The sequence below is a fragment of the Schistocerca nitens genome, chromosome 3, assembly GCF_023898315.1.
Source record: "Schistocerca nitens isolate TAMUIC-IGC-003100 chromosome 3, iqSchNite1.1, whole genome shotgun sequence".
Classification (NCBI taxonomy): Eukaryota; Metazoa; Arthropoda; class Insecta; order Orthoptera; family Acrididae; genus Schistocerca; species Schistocerca nitens.
Genome location: NC_064616.1, coordinates 198,811,894 through 198,837,035, shown reverse-complemented (window position 1 = coordinate 198,837,035; position 25,142 = coordinate 198,811,894). Strand labels below are relative to the sequence as shown.

Here is a 25,142-nt window from a genome sequence, read left to right as displayed (position 1 = left end):
CTAAATAAAAATGGTCCGACAGGAGTGTGAAACTCCATATTTCTTGCGGGTTCGTAGAGTAAATGACCGACTGAGATGGAGCAGTGAGCAGTGGAAGACTGTGAACCCTTGTTGTAGGCCTCCCATGGTTGTCAGAAATCGTTGAAGGTGAACGCCAGCATGGTTCCTTCACGAGACTACAGCCAGATTCATTCATGATCCTTGAGCCCGTACTCCCTCTCTAATTACCTCGTCATCGACGAGACGTTACGACCATACCTCATCCTCATTTGTGTAAAAGTGAGATCAGATACTCAGTCGTATCTAAGATTTGTTTTGCCCCTTCTCAGCGAAATTTCCAAGTTGTAAAATTTTTCGTATACTACAGCCAACTGTGTTGCTCGAAAAGCGGCTGGGTGAACTGTTTCACATAGCATAAGGCAGAGATATACCACCTCAATTATAAGTGTGAAAGGTGAAACAACATGATATTCAAACCACCCTTCAGGTTCATAACTGCTTTGAATCATAGTAGAATGAAGTGTCCACCGTTATTTCTGTCAGGAAGATAGGTCCTATCGATTTTAAACTTTCTAGTGAAGCTGCCGTGTGCTCCATCTGTCCGACGATCGTGTAAGGCCAGTAAGTGGTAAAACTTGGGACTCATGTTGAGGAGGAACCTCGTTCGAATCACAGTAGGTACTATGTGGACTTCAGTTTTTCTAAATCATTTACGGCAAGTTGATTTCCTCCCCAGTCCTTAATCAACTGAGTTGGTATTGCACCTATAATGTCTCGAGTCTCGTGGTTATCTAGAGCCCAAACCTGGAACAGAAAACAGGAATAGTGTCCATTGTTTATCAGATGTGTGTTATTAATTTGTTACATTTAACGTTTGCCCCAATTCATGTGCCAATGTGAAACCATCAGTTCGTCTTTAGTGGACGTACGGTTTTAGTTGTCATTTATCACCTCACGACAGGAGCGCTGTGGTAACACTATAGTAAAAATCATCTTTAGAAGATAAAAATAAAACTTCGTAGATTTTTCAAAACAGCTAAACACCACATAGTCTGTGCTATACAACTGTTTTAATTACAATGTAATGTTTGATTCTTCTTTTATTAAGAAATAATATCTTTGACCTCCTGACTGCAAACAAACCCAACATTTTGGAGTCACTAAAGAGACATGTATTATCCTGTTAAAAGGATTATGGTGACCAAAGAAAAAAGGTTTATCAACAGAGTTATAGTTTATTTGTGATTGTTGGTACTGGAATAGACGACATTCCCTCAAAACTATTGAGATACCTGGGAGAACCAGCCATGACCAAACAATTCGACCTGATAAGCGAGATACTCTCTAACAAACAAAAAAGACGCACCGTGAAGGAATTACTCGAATGGGGGCAGAAATCGGTAGATGGACTGTACATGTGTAGACAAACAAATGATTAAAATTTCAGAAAAATTGGATGATTTATTCAAGAGAAAGAGCTCCACAAATTGAGCAAGTCAATAAAGTGTTGGCCCACCTCTGACCCTTTTGCAAGCAGTTATTTGGCTTGGCATTGATTGATATAGTTGTTAGATGTCCTCCTGAATGATATCGAGCCAAATTCTGTCCAACTGGCGCGTCAGTTAGTCAAAATTTCGAGCTGGTTGGAGGACCCTGCCCATAATGCTCCAAACATTCTCCGTTTGGGAGAGGTCCGACGACCTTGCTAACCGAGGTAGGGTTTGGCAAGCACGAAGATAAGCAGTGAAAGCTCACGACGTGCACTGTTGGGCATTATCTTGCTGAAATGTAAGCCCAAGGATGGCTTGCCATGAAGGGCAACAAAACGGGGCGTCGACGTACCACCGTGATTTAAGGGTGAAGCAGATGACAACCAAAGGGGTCCTGCTATGAAAAGAAATGGCACGCCAGACCAGGCCAGATGAAGCTTTCTCTTGAATAAATCATTAAATTTTTCTGAAATGATAATCATTTGTTTGTCTGCACATGTAAAGGGTGACAATTATTGAACTATATGAAATAAAACAACTTCTGAACGGTTTGCGTTAGGACATTCAAACTGCACTGTTGGCTGTGGGGCATGATGGGACTTAGTTATTGCTGTATGGTTTGGTATAGCTACGAAACCCACATTCATTTGGGTGGGTTCGTCTATAAGCAAAATTTGCGCATTTAGGAGCCTGAGAGTCCGCATTTCGAGATCGAGAAGTCTTTTCACCCTAAATGGGTGACTGTGTGGTGTGCAATGTCCAGTCATGGAATAATCAGTGTGATATTCCTTGATGGCACGGTGAGTATCGAATGGTAGGCTACATGAAGGTTTTGGAAGTTGATTTCATCCCCATTATCCAAAGTGACCCTGATTTCCATAAGATGTGATTCATGCAAGACACAGCTCGACCCATAGAAGCAGGAGTGTGTTTGATGCCCTGGAGGAACAAGTTGGGAACCGCATTCTGGTTCTGGGGTACCCAGTGGCCACTGGTATGGGCCTCGATTGGCCGCCATGTTCTGAACACACGAGACTTCTTTTTGTGGGGCTATATTAGCAATAACCCCAAAACCACTGCTGAGCTGGAAACGGCCATTCAGGAGATCATCGATGTTTCGGCACTTCGGCGGGTCATGCAGAATTTGGCTATTCGTCTGCGCCACACCAACACCAATATTTGCAGGCATATCGAACATGTCATAACCTAAATCCAATATCTGTAGTGACGTTTGCATGTTGAATAAAGTATATGCAAGCCGTAGTTTTTAACTAATTTAAGTTTTTTCATATAGTTCAATAATTGTCACCCTGTGCATCACATCTGCCGATTTCCGTCCCATTCGGCTAATTCCTCCGTGGTGCGTCGTTTTTTCATCAGAATGTATGAGAGACAAACGATATACCCTCATATCTGAGGATGAATTAATTTATTCCATTACCAAAGAAGGTAGGTTCTGATAGGTAGGATGTTTCCAAACCATCAGTTTAGTAAGTCGTTGAAGGAAAATACTGACACAAGTTATTTACAGAAGATGGAAAAATAATTGGTAGGTGTTGATCTCGGTGAATATCAGTTTGGCTTCCAGAGAAATGTAGGAACATGCGAGACAATACTGATCCTACAAGTTATCGTAGACCAACTGGATAAGATTTAACCTACGTTTATGGTAGTTGTAAATTTAAAGAAAGCTTTTGGCAATGTTGACTGGAATATGTACAAGCTGCACAGAAAACAGACTGCAGTTGCAACAGTCAAAGGGCACGAAAGGAAAGTTGTAATTGAGAAGGGAGTGAGCAGGGTTGCAGCCAGTACACGATATTATTCAGTCTGTACATTAAGCAGACTATGAAGGAAACCAAGGAGAAATTTGGAAAAAGAATTAAAATCTAAAGAGGAGAAATGAAAATTGGACGCTTGCTATTGACATTGTAATTCAGTCAGGGACAGCTAAGGACTAACTGAACTAAGTACGCTATACCTTTCAACAGAAACGAAAATCATGTCGGGAGTGCAACTAAGCACAGTAGGAGCATTAATGATACAAAAACGATTGATAGCATTGCGGCATCTGTCATGTCGATTACTTGACAGAATTTGCACTTGGTGTAATGACGCGTGAACTCAAAAGCAGAGAAGACTTTTTTTTTATTGGAAGAGTCCTGGGAAAGAGGAAATCACACACAAGCCGCTACTGTGAGTAATTCTCAAGTGCTTTTCCAGAGTTTGGATTTCGTATCAAGTCAGGTAACATTTTGTGGAAACGTGGAAATCTGAATGTGGTAGGCAGAATATTTGAAGTCCATGCTTATGAACAAGTGTTCAGTGTATTAACCATTTTTAACTGTACTTGGCATGGGCCTGGATGACAGCATGATATGCAGATAGGAGTGAGAACTGCCCTGATCTCATGTTTGAGGAAGCTGAACTGCTAATTGGCGTTGTTCAACTGAAATATTCATCACCCATTATACAAGGTGCGTTCTGAAAACTTCAGGGTATGGTCTCAGAAAATAAAGGAAACGAGTGTTACAAAATAATTAACTTTACTGGCCTTTAAAGTAATCACTATTAGCTACAATGCACTTCTGACACTGATTATAAAGCTGTAGAAAACTGTGAGGAAATGCTTCTTATGGAATCGCATGAAGCACCGTGGTCACACGTTCGTAGACATCATTACAGGAGATGAGACCAGTTGCTACAAATACTATCCGGAAAAGAAGCAGTCTTTTTATTGATAACCCCTTCTGAAATTCCAACTGGTTTTTGCAGATGTCATTATGCTCACAGAGGTGTTTAACAATCCTTGCAAGCATTAGTTTCTCTAAAACCTTGCAAAAACTTGACAGTAGTGATACTGACCAAGAGGTTGCAGTATCTGCCTTATCTCCCTTCTAAGGTTTCAGAACTGTATACTTAGCCTTTCAGGTACTATTCCTTGCTTAAGTGATGCATCGAAAATGTGACAAAGGATTTTACTTATATGGCTGCAGCAGGATTTGAATAATTTGCTATATATGTTGACAACTTCAGTAGAGTTTTTAGTTTTGAAAGATTTAATTACTTTTTCAATTTTCAGAATGGTGACTGTTGTTACTTAGTCTGTTGTAATGTGCTAGGTACACTGGCTTGTGGGGAAATTCATGGCTTGATTTATAGAGGCTTGCAACCTTGTTTGTTCTGTCACTGTTAACAAAAGTTTGTTGAATATATCCGCAATTGTTTTTGGATCACTAACAAGATTATCTTTATTTTTTTATTTGGATTTTTCACTGCAAATTGCACTTTTCCCTGTTTCCTTCTTTACAAAATTCAAGATTGTTCTTACTTTATTGCATGAGTTATCTATTTTTAGCTTCAAGAACATTTTCTTCGATGCCAGTATGGTTTTATTAAAAATTTTATTGTAAAATTTGTAAAGCCTAATATTATTTCGATCTCTTGATCCCTTGGCTGCTGCAAAAAGAAAAATGAATAAGAAATTTTGATGCTCTTAGTAATCCAAGGCCTGTGACCTGATTTAAACAGATTTTCCCCCACTAACTTTTTAGGAAATTTTTCTTCATAAACTTGTAACCTCATCAATAAATATATTCTATTTGGTGTTCAAATCAACAGCAGCATATACTGGAGACCAGTCCACATGCTATAATTGATGTTTAAAATTTTCCATGGTTTGTCTGTTTATGATCCTAATGTATTTCCCAATTACATTTATACGATTTATGTTGAGGAATTGCCCATCACGATCAGAGATGCCATTTATAATATTTTTCAGAGTTAAATTTTTACATTAATCCTTTTTTATAAATATGTTATCTATTAAAGTACTAGGACTAGCTGTTACTCTAGTTGGACTGCCTACCACTGATACTAAGCTGTAAGAGCACATCAGGTGTTCAAGATCTGTCCTGTTTCTATTTTCTGTTAAAAAGTCACCCATTACAATAAATGACTTAGTTTTTCTAGACAGGTGGGATAAGAGTGATTCAATGTGTCTCAGAAAAACATTCAGATACCCATCAGGTGCCCTGTAAATTGACGGCACAATAACTGTTGCACTATCTGCTGTTATCTTGATGCCACATACCTCAAAGTGCTGTTCAGCACTGTATTTGCTTAAATCTGGAGGTTTATACAGTACAGTGTGTTTTGTACTCCTTCGTACACAATGGTATTGAGAGGCAGGCTACAGAGTGGTGCAGCAGCTGTCATCATTAGGGAAGCTGGACAGGAGCAGAAATGATTAGCGAGCACATAAATACACTAAACAGAAGTTTTACTTAACTTGCGGCTTTCTCCAAGAGATGCAAAAAAACTTTACAAAACAACATGCAGCAATAAGGTCCAAGTATTATAAGATGCAAACTAAAGAGCTTTGTGCAGTGTGAGGCTCCCACTACTAATGCATGAGCAAATGGTCAGAGGCTGACTAAGACTGAAGACTGTGACTGCAACCGACTGGTCATGTAGCAGCTGCCAGCCATCCTATGTTGCAGTAGCAGAGGAAACTCAGTCATAGCTGCTGAAGGGGTGGCTCAGTGGGCACACTTCATTGGATCCACCGGGACCCCACACAACTGCTATTGGTGTTTGTCAGAAATCTGCATTCCCATTACAAACTGCAACTGTGAGATGCCAGTGGAGGTGGTATCGATCTATGACACCACACATTATTTCTAACAAATATCGCAACACTGCCCTTCCCTGAACTAGATCTACAGTAATGAGCAGTTAAACAAAATTTTCAAACTGTAACATGGATACTGTCAGTGATAAGGTGTTCTGAGAAACAAAGTATATCAGGTTCACTTACATATTCTTCATCTTTTACATGTCTTAGCAGTTGATCTCTTTTATTCTTCAGGCCTATTAAATTTTAGTGAAATACAGTCAGAGTTTGAGACTTATTCCTCATTGTATTTCTATATTTGTTTGAAGCAGTTTTTTTAGTACACTAGTTGGTCCTACTTGGGACATTGGAGGTTTACTTTTAATACACAAGATAGATGTTTCACGCCATTTTGACAGCTTTCCTCTTGTGTGACTCAGCAACTGCATCTATACTGTGGAAAACACTGTGAAGTGGATAGTAGAGGGTACTTCCCATTGCTGCACATATTAGACTTTCTCCCCATTCCATTTATGTATAGATTGCAGGGAGAATTACTGTTTAACCACTTCTTGGCACACTGTAATTTGTTTAACTTTGTCTTCACAGTCCCTATGGGACTAATACACAGGGTGCTGAAGGATATTCCCAGATTCTTTGATTTATACTGGTTCTTGAAACTTTTTAAGCAGGCTTTCACAGGCTTTTTGAAGGCGATCCTCAAATGTATACCAGTTGATGCTTTTTAGCATTTCCTTGAACAAACATATGACAATTCACACTGCCCTTCTTTGCACACATTCAGTATTCCCTGTTAGCCCAATTTGGTGTGCATCCCACACACACATGCAGTATTCTAGGATGGGTTATATGACTGTTTGTATGCAACTTCTTTTGGAGGTGGACTGCATTTCCCCAGTATCCTAATAATGAATTGAAGTCTACCACTTACTCTACTTTCAATTGAGCATATGTGATCATTCTGTGCCATAATTTTACAAATATTTTTCACCCAGGTATTTGCATACACTGAGCAATTACAATTGTGATCTTGATATTTTACTCATTTTGTGAAGTTCACAGTTTTATACTCCCCAACATTTAAAGCAAATTGCTTATTGTTGCAAAACTTTGAAATCTTGTGTAATTTTTTGCCAGATAGTACTTAGTTGTAGATAACTGCATCATCTGCAAAAAGTTTAAGGTTGCTGTTAACATAGTCTGCCACATCATTAATGCACAACATGAACAGCAAGGGTTCCAACACCTTCTATTCAGAATGTTCCTAATGGCTTTTTTTGCAATATAAAAATAATTTTTGCATTATTGCTGAGCGAGTTCCCAAACAGTGATTTCATACTAAAAGCATGGTTCAAAAAGAGTGTGGTACACTGTACATAAGATTGTTTGTTAGCATAATGCGCAAGCTGTTTCACAGAAAATATTACAGTGCTTAATTTATATGCATGCACTGTCTGTATGTTATCTTGATTGGAGTTTATCATCAAATATGATTCTCAACAATGTAATAGAGATACCATAACTTCTCCCAGTCTTATTTCATCTATGAATATATCTGTGTGTTCTTCCTTTTCCCTATATGTGAACAACATGAGGACTGTCGTTTTTAGATTTATAATTAAGTCATTCTATATGAGCCACTATAGTGTATTATTTGTTGAAATAAACACACTTATTTCCAGTGTTTCCAGATTTTCTTCTAAATTTACCAATGTCATGTGATCGGAATACAGTATTTTTTCATCCTTATCACTGACTTCAATATTGTTTATAAAAAAGGCTGAACAAAAGTGAGCCAAGTGGAGATCCTTAAGGTGCACTATACTTAATATCCTTGGTTTCAGATGTGCATCCAGATTCTGTAGTCACCTACTGATTCCTGTCACAATCATACAATTTTACTTACTACACTGCATGTTCATGTAAGCAATATCTTTCAAATTTTTCAATTAATAGTGTACGGGAAATGGTGACAAAAGCTTTTGACAATTCCATAAACATAGCAGATACTAAGTATATTTTGTCTAACGTATCTATAACAGTTTGTTAGGTCTGAGTTAGCAATTCATGTAGATTTCCGTTTTTGGAAACCATTTTGTTCCAGAATCAGAATACTATGTTTCTCTGCTGTGTCTTTCCTACAAACAAATACTCAGTTCACTCACAAATTTCATTTGATACCTCGTATGATCATACTTTTGATAATAAATATTGTTGTCACACAGAGTTAAATGTTTTATGGAAGTCAAGCAATACCGCTTCCACCAGATTGATTTAATACTTGGCTTTCAAGATGTCTTGTGCCAAAAGTGTGACTTGGGTTTCAAATGACCAGTGTTTTCAGAAGCTAGTTGGTATTGTGAAGCTCATTCTGTTAGAGATACTATAGTAAGTTTGAGCTTAGAATATGTTTGAATATTCTACAACAGACAAATTTAAGTGATACAGGACAGTACTTTTCCGGATCACTTCTACTACCCTTCTTGTTGACATATCTGACAAGTGCTTTCTTTCAACCATAGGGCACAGTTTTCCATTTGGGGGATCTAAAATACATTACTGTTAAGGTGTACAAAGTAAGCAGCAATATCTGCATAGAATCTGGCATTGTTCAGTTTTAGTGAATTCAGCTATTTCTCAATGTCAATGACACCAATATATTAATCACCAACATTTACATTGGTGCAAGAATTAAACTGGGGCAGTGCTCCTGGATCTTCCTTTGAAAATGAACATTTGAAAATGGGTATCAGCATTTCTGCTTTTGTTTAGCTACCTTCAGTTTTGGTACCCTTGTCATTCACGATTGCCTGGACATTAACTTTTGTGTTGCTGACAGTTTCTACATGTTGCCAGAATTTCTTGGGGTTTTGTGAGGGGTCTTTCAATAACATTCTGGTAAGTTAGCAGCTGACAGCTTCATCTATTGCTCTCTCTGTATCTACAGTCCTATGCCACACAATAGGTGTAAACTATTGTGCAATAATCACAGTTTCTTAAAAGCTCCTTTACAGAGACTGTGTACCATGGACGTTCCCTGTCATCGTGAGCTGTTTTGCTAGGTACATATCTATCCAGTACTTGGTCAAGTATTCTTCTCAACATGTAAATTTTACTACTTATTTTAGTTATCTTTTCCATTTTGGTAATCACCATCACACATCTTCATCATTGGCACTGAACCAGTTTCAATGTTAATACCTTAAAGTCTGTTGCTACAAGATCTAATATATATTTCTGGCAATAGTGGGTTTCCTAACTATTTGTTGTATGAAAGCATTTCATATTGTGTCTCAGAATGCCCCGTCTTACCTATCACTTACAGAACAGTAACAATCCGAGTCGACTGTTGGGTGATTAATGCAACCTCCAAAGTTTAGTTCAGTGTATCATCTTTTGCATCACTTACATGACATAGAACTGTCATAACACCATACAGCATATATATGGCACAATTAATATAATATAAAATTGACATTTAACACTGTATTAAAAAAGACACAATGAACTCCTGCATTGATCTTGTACATGCTCTCTGAACAAGTAAATAATGAGTTTACATACTGCAGTACACTTTGAGAAACACATTTATCACATCATTTATATTTAAGAGTATACAAACAAAATATAAAATTTGCAATGAGAACAGCATGACTGAAATGACAATGAAGAAAACACAAGTGTGTGTCAGTGATTTATAGATCAAAGATATTCCTCTGTGTTATAAATATATATATTTAACAGGTAATTTTTTAATTCTGACTTAAATTTTCCTTCATCTTTGATTCCCTTGATGCAAACTGGCGAAACGTTATACAGCTTTACTCCATAACAACTCACATTTTTTTGAGTTTGACAGGTAACACTGATTTTTATATAAGGGGCATTCAACAAGAAACGAGTCAGAGGCATTATTACAGAAACCAGTACCCATATGTTAGAAGTATCGACCCTGGCTGTTGAGACACTTGTCCCACTGTGACACAAGGTGGTGAATGGCTGTCTCATCAAATTCCCGTGGCTGCGATGTGAACTCGTTCCGCATATACAGCTGGATATCACTGTCCGAGACGAATTGTTTGCCCCTCAGAGCCTTTTTAAGGGGACCAAAAATGGCATAATCACAGGGAGAGAGGTCCGGACTGCATGGAGGGTGACTGAGAACCTCCCATTTGCAATTCTGCAGGAGTGCCGTGACCTTGCATCATTGGCTAACGACACCCGTCATTCCCTGAAGCACTTGTGCCACGTCTTCACCCTTGCAAGGGACATGCAGTGTTCACCGTACACTTGTGACATTCTTCAATGATTGCCTGTTCCTCTTACTCCTTCTGCTGTCAGAAAACGAACAATACTTCTTTGCTCTTCTTTTGACACCTCCATGTCACTGTTTGCAATGCGACTGGCAGTGTTGGATGATTGTTGCATGCTGCTGCTAGCCCTGTATAGTCACGTGATGAGCATGCATGCCCTCTAGCGACAGGCTGTGCACTTCCACGCTCTGGTCTCACAGAGACATAATTCAGACAACTGTTACATGTAAAGTTCAAAAAATGGCTACGAGCACTATGTGACTTAACATCTGAGGTCATCAGTCCCCTAGAACTTAGAACTACTTAAACCTAACTAACCTAAGGACATCACACACATCTATGTCCAAGGCAGGATTCGAACCTGCAACCGTAGCAGTCGCGCGGTTCCAGACTGAAGCGTCTAGAACCGCTCGGCTACCATGGCTGGCATGTGTAGAGTATCACCACGTAACAAGCTATGATGATTCACTCCTAATAATCACAATAGATCAGGTTATCCTTCAAACGGACCGAGGCAAAAAAATTTTTGAGAATTATGTAAAAGAATACTGTCATGATAAACAACGTTCACTGGTTACAATGAAGTGTCCCATGATCCGGTCACCCCTTAAACATTAACATCCCAAATCAGATTAACAATGGCTGGCCCTGCTTAACGGCGGGACAAGGCTCAATCGATAGACGTGTCCCATAATATTTTCAGTTATCACAAATTACGTTTTTTGAAAGAAATAATGGGAGGATTATCACTACATGTTTTGCAACAATTTACGTCCTAAAACTGCACATTTTTTATTTTACTAGAATGTGGTATATGTGACAGGCACTATAATGAACTGCAAAATATATGCTGTTTCTAAGTAACAGTGCGACAACATTTTTTATGTGCATTTGGGTTCCCATTATAAGGTGTGATGTTTAACATTTTATTTTATATACGGTTTCCTACACATCCCCCCACAGTATACAGGTAAGCTCATATGTGATGCTAAACATTTTCCCCTTCCTTTATTGATAATGTATCTGCTTTTTCCGGCAAATAAAAAATTATACTGCTTCTGATGCTTTAAAAATTATGCCTTAAGGGAGCATTTACTCGCAGTTGAGATTGTTCCTGTTTCAACCACAAACGTCACATACTCATTCTTTTTTATACGATAAAAAGACGAAGCCCACAGTGTGCAATAATTGGACAGAAGTTGGATTCTAGCCTCTCACAAATATTGTAAGCAATTATGATGTGCATTGTTTCACAAAATTCATCAAATTAATTATTTTAGAACAATTGCAGCCTCCACAATGGGGGAGGGTAAGAAAAACCTGTTTTTCCTCAAAGTGATTCCAAACAGTACTAAAAATTACAATCGAGTGACGAGAGAATTAACTGTGGGGTTACACTATACTCGGTCATTCGTAAACCATTATTTTTTATTCAGCACATCCATTTACAATCTGCAGGTAACTCTTTGAGGAATTATTATTCTATTGCACCAAGTCTTCCAAATGTTGCCATATGTCTCATCACTCATATTTGCATTCTATTCTACTGCCTTCATAATCACTGTGTGGGTAGTAAACAGGTAGAAAAATCGTTACATTTGGTGCAAGTGTTTCAAAAATTGTGTGTACGAAGGCTGATGAAAAATAAATTGGCACACTGTTACCCCCTAACTTGGGACAACATATTCGGCAGCAGATTCAGGAATTGGTCGTATTACACTTGTCTGGTACATGCTGTTTCAGGCTATGTTTACATGAACAGTAGTGTGTCTGCAGCTCTCATTTTATGCTCTCAGTATAATTGTCAACGCGTACTTCACTCTTGGGGATATATACATCAAGCAGCTGAAAAAATTGTTATGCAGAACCATGAATACTATTTACTGCTCTATATTTACAAAATGTGAGAAAACTGCAGTCAGTCAATAGTATTTGCAGAAAGCGTTTTTTTCCTCGTGAGAATTAGTTCTTTCCTTGACAGTTCGGACATTCACAAAACTTTGTCATAACTTCTTCTTTGAAGTCAACAACATGTGACAGAGGAACTAAGTACTGAAATGTGTTCCCATTAGTCTCATTGCCTGTAAAGTACATAAATTCTTTGTAAAACTCATTGTAAATTGAATCTAAGGAAGTATTTACGCAGTGAATCAACTAATGTTAATGAAGACAGGTTTCATAGACATAGCAAATAATCAGTCAAACTTGCAGATAAAGTTAGTCGTCGAATATTATAGATTCTTGTTGGCGTGTTCCTTAATCTTGCGAATGCCTTGTTTCAATTTTATATTTAACATCGCACGAGCGAGCCATATAATGACAAGTTTCTTCAAGAACTCCGGGTAACAACAACCGAACTGTCGCGATCGAGTGAATCGTTAGACAGTGCACTAGACATCGCAAGTGTCAATTCGTTGCATATGAGAGCATCGCTCCGCTCGCCATAAATTATATCTTCGGTCAACGTAACCTGTGATCTCTTTGGAGTCATTGCCATTTGCCAGGTGGTTGCGTTGTGAACGTTAGAGGAACTGTTGTTTACTTGAAAAGGTAATTTTAAGGATTTCGTGGCATGGCGTAGATCATAAAAAAAAAAGTTAATTTTACAAGGTGATGTCCTAGCGGTGTTCTTCTGCGAGATAGTCATTTTCTTTAAATAGAGCCCATAAAATGCTAACCACGGGGAAATTTCCCGAATATATTTTCGTAATTCAAGAACAATTAGAATCTTTAAAAGAAGTAATCTATTGGCGACTAAAAAATGTCACAAGTCAGCTGTAGTACAACGTCAAGCATATTGCTTCCCATGTCCCAAAACAATATTTAAATGGATAACAACAACTGTCATTAAAAGTCTTCGAACAATTCACCATTCTGTTTGTTTGTACATTTGCTTGCTATGACATTATTACCCAACATAAACACGGCGTAATTTTTTCAGTTTGAAGTGTTTTTCAAAAACTTGTCGAATATATGCTGTTGATGTAGAAGTTTATTTGGCTGAATAGCGTTTGTAATCTTAACTGAAGCAATCATTAAGGGAACATATGTGCATACATACTTTCTCCATGTATTACGTGTTAATTTTGCCATGGATACAGGAGTATTGGCTTAAATTTTTGATGCCACAAGGAATGGCAACAATCTTACTGTAAGTACTTACTATACTCATGATATAACTGTAATACATCATTCCTATGTTGAAGTCACGTACCAGCAACATTACATATCTGCAATCATACAGACTGGCTTGTATACATTATGGATACACACTTACCCATTTTTTTTTCTTGTGTGTGTGTGTGTGTGTGTGTGTGTGTGTGTGTGTGAGAGAGAGAGAGAGAGAGAGAGAGAGAGAGAGAGAGAGAGAGAGATTCATTCTTGAATTTAAATTCCAAATATTTCTTTTGCAGCTGTCACGCCAGTCACTGAGATTTTTACAAACTTTTAACACAACTCCTTCAAATATACTACACATTCATAAAGGTAAGAGAAACATCAGGTGAGAAAATATACACACTTATAGAAAGTTTGATGCACTGCTTTTAAAATACATTTAGTTGTCAAATTTGTGCCTTCACAATTGGTGGGAATCATTTCTTTATGTTGCTCCCCACCTTGCATTTGTTGGACTTGTCCTGAGCATAGGAACGAACTTTCAGACCTGCCATCATCTCTCATACCATCACATGATGAGGATCATTATTATTGATATTATGAAAGCATATCATGTGAAACCTTGTCAGTTACCATAGGACAAGATTCTTTAAACAAATGGCACAGATGTTCCGAAACATTTTGTAAATTACGCTTACTTCATTGTTAAAGCTGGAATAAATGAATAATGGGCCAGCTTTCCTTTATCATAGTACTTGAGATTTATTTCAGAATTTCTCATATTCATATTGTTTGCCTTAATTTCAACATTAATCTATAAGAAATTGAATGAAATACAGTGTAATATTAAAAATAAGTAATTTTGCATGAATATTCTACAAATGTAAAAATTTACATTTTTGTTGGAAGTAATCATAACACGGCTTTAAGTATTTAGTAATAACATTGATCAAAATGTGTTATTTGATCATGTGTGCTGTAGAGATCAGTATTGTGGTACAGTTCTGAAGTATCATCAAGACGTATGATTTTTACTTTTTCCGTTTGTAAAAAAGACTACTGCTGAAATATAAGTGGCCACTTGTTTTTTGTTGTTGTTTTGGTATTGCAAATATGATGGGTAAAATTTTAAAGGGAACCCATCACCAATTTCAGATTGTTTATTTGTACTGACCATTTCATACATTTTTTCTAAAATATTTTGTTTTTTTTGTTTTCTCTCTTTTGACAGGCACAAATATGCCGTGTCCTTTTATGTCATATTTGTCTCCAAATTTTGTTCGCAATTATGGAGCAAATCTTATTAAAACCTATGGAAAATTCTGTCCTGTGATCTCACGCCTTGTCACTACTGTGGCATCAGTTGATTCGAATGCTGAAGGTATTTTGCAGTTCAAGTATATTTACTTTTTAATATAGTCATATTGTGCTGTAGGTAAAATTCTTGATAAAAATCTTTTGTTTACAAACAAGCTCTCCCCCTCTGCTTGCGGATGCCGTTTTTTGAATTGAAGCATTCTAATGTTTTAAGGTATTAAGTTTGTGTTACTGAACATTTTGCACTGAAATCTGTTTGGTGTTCTAGAATGTTTGAAATAACTATGGTGAGAAATATCAAGAAATCATCTGTTGTGACATTATGCATATTAGGAGGTTATTAACTAAATAAGTGTGAGCTATGGTGTTAGTTAATGTCCTTAATGTTTAATTTCACTTCTAGTAAATCTTCGTATTTTGTATTATGTAGAAAAGTTAATTGTGGTTGTGATACAGCTACTGTTATTATTTTCTCGGAACCTTGCATAGTAAAGGAATATGGTTGCATGTCATCTTTCAGACTGACAATTGCTTATATTTTATGAGCTACTACTGTCTGACTGGGTCAATATGTGGTCATTATTTTCAGTTGTACCATTTCAGGAGTTACTGTAATGTAAAGTGTATTTGGTTAAAATAACAGCCATAATACATAAATATGAAAATTATTGTACAATAGTGCAATTAAAGTCCTCATTTTTACATTTACAGCAGCAGCAGCAGCAGCAGATGCTGTGAAAAAGTGTCCTTTTCTAGCAGAGGTTACACCTTTGGTAAAAGAGGCTAGCAAAGAAATGCAAGATGATGTTATTGAGCTGTCTCCATCTGCAGAAAAAGGTGAGTTTTGTTAACTGGTTCTGTGTCACTAAAATAGTGTGATCGTTTGGTGGTTACACACATGATAATTAGCTAAGAGCCTCAGCCTGCCACCCCCTCTCTCCTAAACATAGGTTTCAGAACCACACTGTAATGGCTTTGTTCCTTCAAACTGGCTTTTACGTTTCAACACTTCCAGTACCCTTGCACTTATGAAGTGTCCACTAAGCTCTTGTGCTCCTTAAACTATTTGATTTCTTTAGATCCCTTCCTCAGTTACACTTTTTTCATTGCCATATCTTTTCTTTCTTTTAACACAAATGTGCATTATAAACTATGGTCACTTTATAATGTCGATAAGGATGCACAGGGTTCCCATCCTCATCTAGCTATCTAAATTTAGCTTTTCCATGGTTTACTTAATCGGTTAGGGTTAGTTATAAGATGGTTCCATTGAAAAAGATATGGATGGTTTCCTTCCCCATTCTAGGCTAATCATACACACAGATATGCTGCGAAAAGAGCTACAAAGTACCTCAAAAGCATGCTTTACTTGGTAGTGCTATTGTTTGTTGAATATTGTGTCTTTTCTTCTGTCGTTTCCTGTCCAGCATGAATGCATGTCAGTTCCATCTTCGGTTGCCAGCATATGTTACAGACCATAGTTTTTAGTGTATGACATGATTTCTCTGCATGCGTCATTTACATTTATGTGGGACATGAGCACAGACAGAGTGAAAATGTAAATTGCATAAAAAAAACCAGTAAACCATACTTTGATATGTTGTTAATAGTTGACAGATCAAACACGTATCTTGTGAACGAATGAATACCGGAGGTATAGTTAAAGAGTCCAGGTTGCTTTTCTTTCTGCTGCAGTGTGTCTTTTCACATACTCAACAGGACGAGTTTTTGGGTAACCAGCAACAAGTCAGTAATCTCATTCTATTGTCATAATTGATAGCTTTAACCCTTTGCTGTACTTTCACGAGTCCGACTCGTGGAAAGAAATGCGGGCCAAATGTAGACACCATGAGTCACACTTGTGAGTATGAAAGCCATGCCAAAGATTTTTGGTGTATGTTGTATGTGGCTTATTCAATACATACATTATCCACACAATAATACATGACCATAGAAAGGAAACATTTGTGGATTATAGAATAACTATAGCAGAAGTAATGTTAAAAAATGTGGAAAAGCCGACACCTCTTCGACTCCAAGCACAATACTGGGCCTGTTTCCCAAGACATATCATTGTGAGACCTTAAAAAAAGGGGGGGGGGCTGTGAAAAGTTTGCATGAAACACAAAGTATGAAGTAAAACAGTGTGGGATTGCATGGTGTGTAAAGTGGAATTATATCTACCACAAATGCTTTTGTTACTACCATGACATGCACAACTACAATTTTTTAGAATTGTAGGTATTTTCCATTTAGAAATTCATTTGAGGGGAGCATTTGTTCTTATAATTACTGTTTTTACAATATCTACATTTAGACAGTGTTATTACATTCCTTCTGAAGAAGTCAAACCTGAAGCAGCCCACAAAAATTATAATCTCTGTTAAAATATTGTTTATGTGTAAAAAAATTATATTTTAAAGTATTGTTTGAAATATTGTATTACAAAAATATAAAAAAGGAATAAGAATTAAACTAGTGTTTAAGTCTACACAAGCGGTATCATGTGAAACAAATAAATGTATAGCTACATAACAGATATCCAAATGTCAGCTCGTATTATATCTCATACATCATGCTGGCACAGTTCGCATGTGTCATCTCCAACCACTTGGGCACATATTTCATCGGATTAAATGATAAGGAGGGATTAAGGATTTCATATTGTAGTCCAAGAATATGTTAGGTTAATGATGAGATGTTAGTTAAATTTATCATTAGAAAACAAGTACCTGCCTGCAATTCTCTCACTACCTGTTTAAATTCAGCTCTTTGTACATCACTTTGCAATCCCTCACACCATTGTAAGTGCTCCCAAAATTATGAGAGTTTGTGCCAGCTCCTTAATTTTTACCATATTTTACATATCAACTCTTTTGTATTTAGAAATGACTTCTAGTGCTAGATACATGTCAATTATGTATTTTTGTGTTACAGTGGAGCAGATAAGAGAAGAAATTTCAAAGTTAGAAGAAAAAGATATTACTGAAAAAACTGAAATTCCCCTGAAAAAGAGCAAAATTGGTGGTGAGTTTCCCATATAAATTTGTGCTCTGTTTGGCATTACTTTAAAGGTTTTGCTCAGTTACAGTTTTATATCACACTGAAAATATAAGTAATTACTGCTATACCTTGGTGCAGTTTCATCTTTATAAAATGCTGTAGGATCTTTATATATGTAATGAATATGATCCAGTGGCACTGGTGTAATGTTTGCCCTTCACCTATTTGTGAACAAGTGTTCCTATTTTCTTCCTATGAGCCATATTAGGTCCATTCTTTAATGAAATTTTAAATCACATTTTGATTAAATCTGTGTGCATGATAAGTATAGCGCATAAAATTTTATTCTTTACATCAGGCTTGTTCACCAGTCTCGTGTGAGGTGGCTCACACTTACACACAACTGGCTGGCACACAGCAATGTATGGTGGAAAAGAGGAGGGGTGAGGGAAAGGGAAAGGAGGAAGGGACCGCGCAACATGATAGCTTCGCAATGAGTTTAAGCCGCCGATAATGTCATATTATACAGACATGTGTCGCTTCAAGGTTGTTGATTAATGTGTATTGTGGCAAATTTATTTTCTGAAACTGTAATATTAAGGAGAAATGAAACGTCCTTTTTTAATATTCTAATGAAGCAAAGTAATGGGCAGCTAAGCATGAAATGTGATATTTCTTAAGATTGGTACAATCTTGTGATGAATCCCATTTTAGGACGGAATTTAAAATTACAAATTTGTACTGTTAAACGTAAAAGCACAGGATGTCAGTGTATATGTGTATTCTGATTTTCGCTAAAACATCAGTGTATGACATTGCTTTTTTAATACTGCTAATTCAGAGAAAAGTTTTTAAGTTGAAGTCTGTCAGTGAGCTTCTGTGGGTACATTTTTTTCTTTTCATTACTGGAGGGGGGGGGGTGGAAAAAAGAGAGAGTAAATAACCTTCTCACACAAATTCGTAGATCTGGGTTTTGAATAATCATAACTGCAAATCTGTAAAGTCATGGAAATTTACATTAAGAAAAATTCTTACAGAAGTCTGCGAGACGAATTTTGTTATGAATCATATCGTACAAGTGCTTGTCACAGATTAGGTCTAAAAATGCTAACTGTAGCACAGTTTGCATATTGTCAACATCAACTAAAAAAGAAAATCGAAAGACATTAAGCTTTTCATTTAACTTTTCAAAATCTGGGAAATGTATCTCAACTTTGTGGAGAAGATAATATTTTGATAGTGTTGAAAATTCCACTTGCTCCCATTGTTAAAGATGACAACTTGGAGAAAGGAGCAGTGGTCCCATTTCCTAGCTGTGTAATCCACAGAGAGAGTGTCTTCTCAAAACCCTTTATGCAGTCATAAATCTTAAAAATTAACACATTTTTACCCTCCAATGCTAAATTCAAAACATTCTTATGGTGTGTGATGTCAGGGAGGAAGGCCGAATCTGCTATCCACCTTTCAGTTTTGCAACAGTCTTACTATTCCTATCTGTAAATATGTCTGTTTCGCTAAGAAGTTCGAAAAATTTCTCAGGGACTTATCTCGACTCAGCCAGCATGTTTCACTATGATACGGCACATCACATCAGCACGAATGCTTTCCAGGTCTTACAGAAAGGCTTTGAACTGGCAATATTTGAGAGCGTTACAGCGAATGAAACTCATTGTAAAAGTCGCCACATGAAATTCTTTCATGTTCACAATCTTAGCACATAAATTCTCTTGGTGGAGACTGCTGTAAATTGCAAAAATCTCATGTGAAATGGGAAACAATTGTTGCATCTCCATAAAAGTGCTAGAAATTGATATTTCGGCCAACTGTAGCTGCTCTGCCATCTGTAGCCACAGATTCCTCCATTTCAGACTCGCATTGTCAATACTCAATTGCGCACACACGACTTGTGCTCCTGTTGTAGTGTCTTTCATCATAACCAAGTCCTCCATTTCAGACTCGCATTGTCAATGCTCAATTGCACACACACGACTAGTGCTCCTGTTGTAGTGTCTTTCATCATAACCAAGTCCAGTAGTTTTTGTGTGTCATTGAGAATACTGTCTAATTCAAGAATGTAAATTGCCAACTGAGCAGTATCAGAGAAATCACAATAAAATTTTTTCAAGAACCAAAACATAGATCCTGACTTCAAATGATCATAACTCCAAATGTGTAAAGTTGTGGAAATTTACATTAATAAAAATTCTTATGTCTGTCTGTGAACCTTCAACTTAAAAGCTTGCCTTGGAATTAGCAGTGTTAAAAAAGCAGTACCAGACATTGATGATATAGTGAAAACTGCAGATTTAGTAGTTATGTAAATTTCCTTCCGTAAACAAAAATATATTGTCGTAGTGAAACTGATGTAGATAATTATTTAGACATTTGTGTGCGCTGCCATATGGTGAATACTTACTTCAGTTACAGCATTTAACAGAGCTTCTTTTAATTTTTTTAGCTTTGCTTCTTGCTCTTTTCCTTGAAAGTGTCCATAATCCTTTGCATGGAAGCTATTGTAATGGTGTTATGAACTGAAATTTTTTTTGTTGTGTTCAGAGCTTTGATGCACACTTAGCACATCAAGACACCAGCACATACCATAAACGTATAGGGATCCTGCACTGGTGTCTTGTAAATTGATGTTAGTTGTCTGGCCTTTGCTTTGAATTTCCTGTCCTAGCCATCATGCTGATTTTTATTGATTTAGAAAGAGCTACTCTCCACTTTAGTTAATATATCACAAGTATATACACTCACATCTGAGGCTACACTGAACCAAACTAGGTCACTCCTTTGAAGTCACCGCATTATTTGCACTTTCCCTGCGCTACGCAGAGACATGTGACTGTCCCATTTTATTGCAAGCACTCATTTCCCAGGTGACAAACAAGTGTGTGCGCTCATGCTCACCTAGGCGCACCCTGAATAGGCCAGCTTTAAATCACTTTTTATGTGCTTGTCGAGTTTTCTACATCTATAAACTGCAAACAACCATGAGTTGCATGGCAGAGAATATATCCCATTGTACCAGTTAGTAGGGTTTCTTCTTGTTCCATTCGCATATGGAGTGCGAGAAGAATGATTGAATGCCGCTCTGTGTGCAATAATTATTCTCATCTTATTCTCATGATCCCTATGTGAGCGATACATGGGAGGTTGTAGTATATCCCTGGAGTAATCATTTAAAGGTGGTTGTTGAAACTTTGTTACTAGACTTTTTCGGGATAGTTTACGTCTTTCTTAGAGTGTCTGCCAGTTCAGTCCCTTCAGTATCTCTGTGAAACTCTCCCATGGATTAAACAAACCTGTGATCATTCATGCTGCCCTTCCCTGTATATTTTTAATATCCCCTGTTAGTACTATCTAGTATGGGTCCCGCACACTTGAGCAAAATTCTTGTACTGGTTGCACGAGTGATTTGTAAGCAATCTCTACGAGGCTGATTACACTTCCCCATTATTCCACCAATAAACCAAAGCCTACCACTTGCTTTACCCACGACTGAATCTATGTAATCATTCCATTTCATATCCATACAAAGTGTTATATCCAGGCTTCTGTATGAGTTGACCGATTCAAACAGTGACATACTGACATTATAGTCATAGGAAACTGTTTTTTCGGTTTGTGAAGTGCAAAATTTTATATTGCTGAACATTTACAGCAAGTTGCCAATCTGTGCAACAAGTTGAAATCTTATCAAGATTTAACTGAATATTTATGTAGCTCCTCTCAGATAATACTTCATTGTAGATAACTCCATCATCTGCAAATAGCCCGATTTTATTATTAATATTGTCTGCAAGGTCGTTAATATACAACATGAACAGCAAGGATCCCAACACTCTTCTGTGGGGCACACCTGAAGTTACTTCTACAACTAATGATGACTCTCCATCCAAGATAACAAGCTGTGTCCTCCCAATCAAAAAGTCCTCAGTCCAGCCACAAATTTCACTTGATACCTCATATGATCATACTTTTGACAGTAAGTATAGGTTCAGTACTGAGTCAAATGCTTTCTGGACATCCAGAAATATTGCAGCTACCTGTTTGCCTTGATCCAAAGCTTTCAGTGTATCATGATAGAAAAGTGCAAGTTGGGTGTCACATGATCATTTTCAAAATCCATGCTGGTTGGCATTGAGGAGGTCATTCTGTTAAAGATAGCTCATTAAGTTTGAGCTCAGAATATGTTGTAAGATTCTACAACAAATCGATGTCAAGGATATTTGACAGTAGTTTTATGGATCATATCTACTACCCTTCTTGCAGATGGATGTGACCTGTGCCTTTTTCCAAGAACTGGGCACAGTTTTTCATTCAAGGGGTCTACAATAGATTATAGTTAGAAGAGGGGCTAACTCGGCCACAAATTAATGATAGAATCTGACAGGGATTCTCTAGGGACCTGCAGCATTGTTAAGTTTTAACATTTTCAGCTGTTTTTCAATACTACTGACACTAATACTTATTTCATTCATCCTTTCAGTGGTATGAGGATTAAGTTGGGTCATTTCCCCTTGGTTTTCCTTTGTAAAGGAACATTTGAAAACAAAGTTACGCATTTCGGCTTTTGCTTTGGTACTCCCAATTTCAATTCCAGTCTCATTCAGTAGTGATAGGACACTAATTTTCATATGCCCAGAATTTCTTTGGATTTTATGAAATGTCATTTGACAATATTCTGCTCTGGTAGTTGTTGGAGGCATCACACATTTGCTCTCTTGACCGCCAAATGTGTTATATTCAACATCTCTCTATCTATAGCCCTATGCTTTTACACCTGTTTTCAGAACACAGTCTGTCCTAATTTTTTTTACTTTTTATATTTCTTTGTTACTTCCAATATTTCATTGTCATAGGAGATCAATTTTAATATTTAGAATTACACTTATTATTTAGGTATGAAAGTCTCATATGAAGAATGAAAACTGTACTCCTCAGTCAAAGTGAATGTAAACTCAGAATATGAAGCCTGTAGAAGATTCTTATCAATATGAAGAGGAGGGGGAGATATGATAATATGACAGTTAGTGACAAAGAACAGAATAAGGTATCCCGCACTTTAACCCTAAAACAGTTCTCAGTTCCAAAAAGTAAAGCTGCTTTATTTTATTCTCCTCAGCTTATGATACCATTTCTGTTTAAAAAATAATGGAATTTGCTCATTTTCATTTGAGACCTTTTGTTCCTGTACTTTTGATGCATCATTAGATCAGCATTTAAGTTAAAATTATAACAAATACAGCACTATTTTATTAATTTTTACATATTACACAATGTGTGTGTGTGTGTGCGCGCAATATTACATTTAAACCGTAGTATCAAGGGATAAAATAAGGTGAAGTAGTGTCAAAAATTTGTGGGTAAGCTGTACTTTTCATGGGTCTTTCTCTTTCAATTTGTAAATACTGTTGTACGAGGTTTTCATTAGTGCTTCAGACTGTTATAAGATTATGGTTATCAACATACTCTGTACAGATTAAAATTACTTTGTGGTTGACATGTTAGCAAGTCGAGTGGTAGGGGTAAGCTGGCATCCAATCGCAGTACTTTCTCAAACATGACGTGCTTACTGTGTTGCCTGTTTTGTAGGTTACATGCAGCACCTTGTGAAGTATGGCTGGCTGCATGCCATTATGACTTCTTCCCACCACTGCAACCTGTCAACTACAAAGTAATTTTAATTGGAGTGTAATGATCAACATTTTTTTAATAGGCAGTGGTTAACAGCTCTTAAATATTTTTGAACATTACAGTTGTATTGCTCATCTGTTCAAAGAAAATAAATTTAATCACACAATCAGTTTGCCTGGATTTTAACCCGATGATAGTTTTTGATTAAAATTGTTTGTGTAATGAAGATTACATGATCTGAACAGTTAAGCGATACAATCCAGAATTTTAAAAAAATACTCTTAATGTTTTCGTACACAATTATTCTTGCATATTCTATTCTTTTGTTTATCTCTCTTTGCAGATGAGATCTTCCAGTACGAGGAATTCTTTCATGAACAGATAATACGAAAAAAGAAAGACCATTCTTACCGTATATTCAAGAAAGTTAACAGATTGGCATCCGCATTTCCTGCTGCGTATGAATATAGTTGGGGTGAAAAGCCTATTACAGTTTGGTGTTCAAATGATTATCTCGGGATGTCATGTCATCCAAAAGTTAAGGAGGCTGTGAGGTAAACAAAGTGAATACTTAGATTTTGTACCAAAGCAGGATAAGATAATAAATAGTGACTCATTTTTGGTAGCAGTATGATATTCATTGATGCTGTAATATGGAGCAGCAAAATTCGCAACTGGAGGAACAAGTAAGGAAGGTACCCCCTCTGCCTTTCCTGCATGCCTCCCCCACTTAAGATCTCATCATAGCCCACAGCTACCAAAAATCAGAAGTTTTGGGACTGTGTCAAAGTGTGTAGAGTCAAATGCGGGAAATGTTACCATTTAATAATATTGTCAACAAAGGTTACCAATATCAACTAGTCATTGTAACAAAGATTTTACAGGCAGAAGCAGAAAAATGACTTCTTTCAAACAATTTATTATGGTTGTGGAACTTTGTGTCGAGAAAATGCTTAAAATACTGTTGTGAAGTAGCAGCCATAGTTCCAGTCATGAGATTTTTCCAATTTTAATGTATTTTCATGTGAATTTTATGGAATATTGCAAAACATACTATGATTTGTCCATATGGTCATTTACAAAGAAAATCCAATTTCAGTTATACCAAGATTTAAGTAGTCATTAACTCTGCATATTAATTTCAACCTAGGTGCAAAGCAGAAGATACAGGTCCTATACTCACTACCACTAAAATCTACAAATGTGCTAGCACAGGCACTATACCCGTGTAGCTTTTGTGCCATATTCAGTAAATTGTTGGCCGGAGAGAGGAAAGAGGAAGAAAACAGAAAAGGAACTGGAGAGAGGGAACAGTGTTTAAAAGTTTGAGGCAAGAGAAGGGACAAGAATCAAAATGGTTAATTTAAGATATTGTTTTGTGACTGTGTTGTTCTAAAGAACTAAGTGTATCTGAAAGATCTGGAGGAATATAAATGCTTTCCCTGAAATTTTCTTGACAGCCTTCTTTCATAGTGTCATTCACTTGAAAATTTTCAATGTGAAAAAAACATTTACCCCACTCTGCCACAGGAGCATTGTCAGTGGCTTCCTAAAGTAAATTGTGCACATGTGTAATGCTGAGGTGACAAAAGTCATGGTGTAACGATATGCACATATACAGATGGT

The 25,142-nt window shown here is 36.9% G+C and overlaps 1 protein-coding gene across 4 annotated transcripts in view; it reads left to right on the top strand.

Moving 5' to 3' along the window:
• The window catches only part of LOC126248143 (5-aminolevulinate synthase, erythroid-specific, mitochondrial), a 101,738-nt gene that overhangs the window by 43,399 nt on the left and 33,197 nt on the right, over nucleotides 1–25,142 (top strand). Inside the window, exons 1-6 of one of the 4 annotated variants that reach the window (XM_049948846.1) lie at nucleotides 12,856–12,989; nucleotides 13,853–13,925; nucleotides 14,788–14,937; nucleotides 15,585–15,710; nucleotides 17,811–17,900; nucleotides 23,860–24,070. In XM_049948846.1, coding sequence (XP_049804803.1) covers nucleotides 14,796–14,937; nucleotides 15,585–15,710; nucleotides 17,811–17,900; nucleotides 23,860–24,070 — 569 coding nt within the window. In that variant the 5' untranslated portion in view covers nucleotides 12,856–12,989; nucleotides 13,853–13,925; nucleotides 14,788–14,795. Of the gene's footprint in view, nucleotides 1–12,855; nucleotides 12,990–13,852; nucleotides 13,926–14,787; nucleotides 14,938–15,584; nucleotides 15,711–17,810; nucleotides 17,901–23,859; nucleotides 24,071–25,142 lie in introns of those variants that run through there. The other 3 variants (XM_049948845.1, XM_049948844.1, XM_049948843.1) reach the window with 3 other exon arrangements.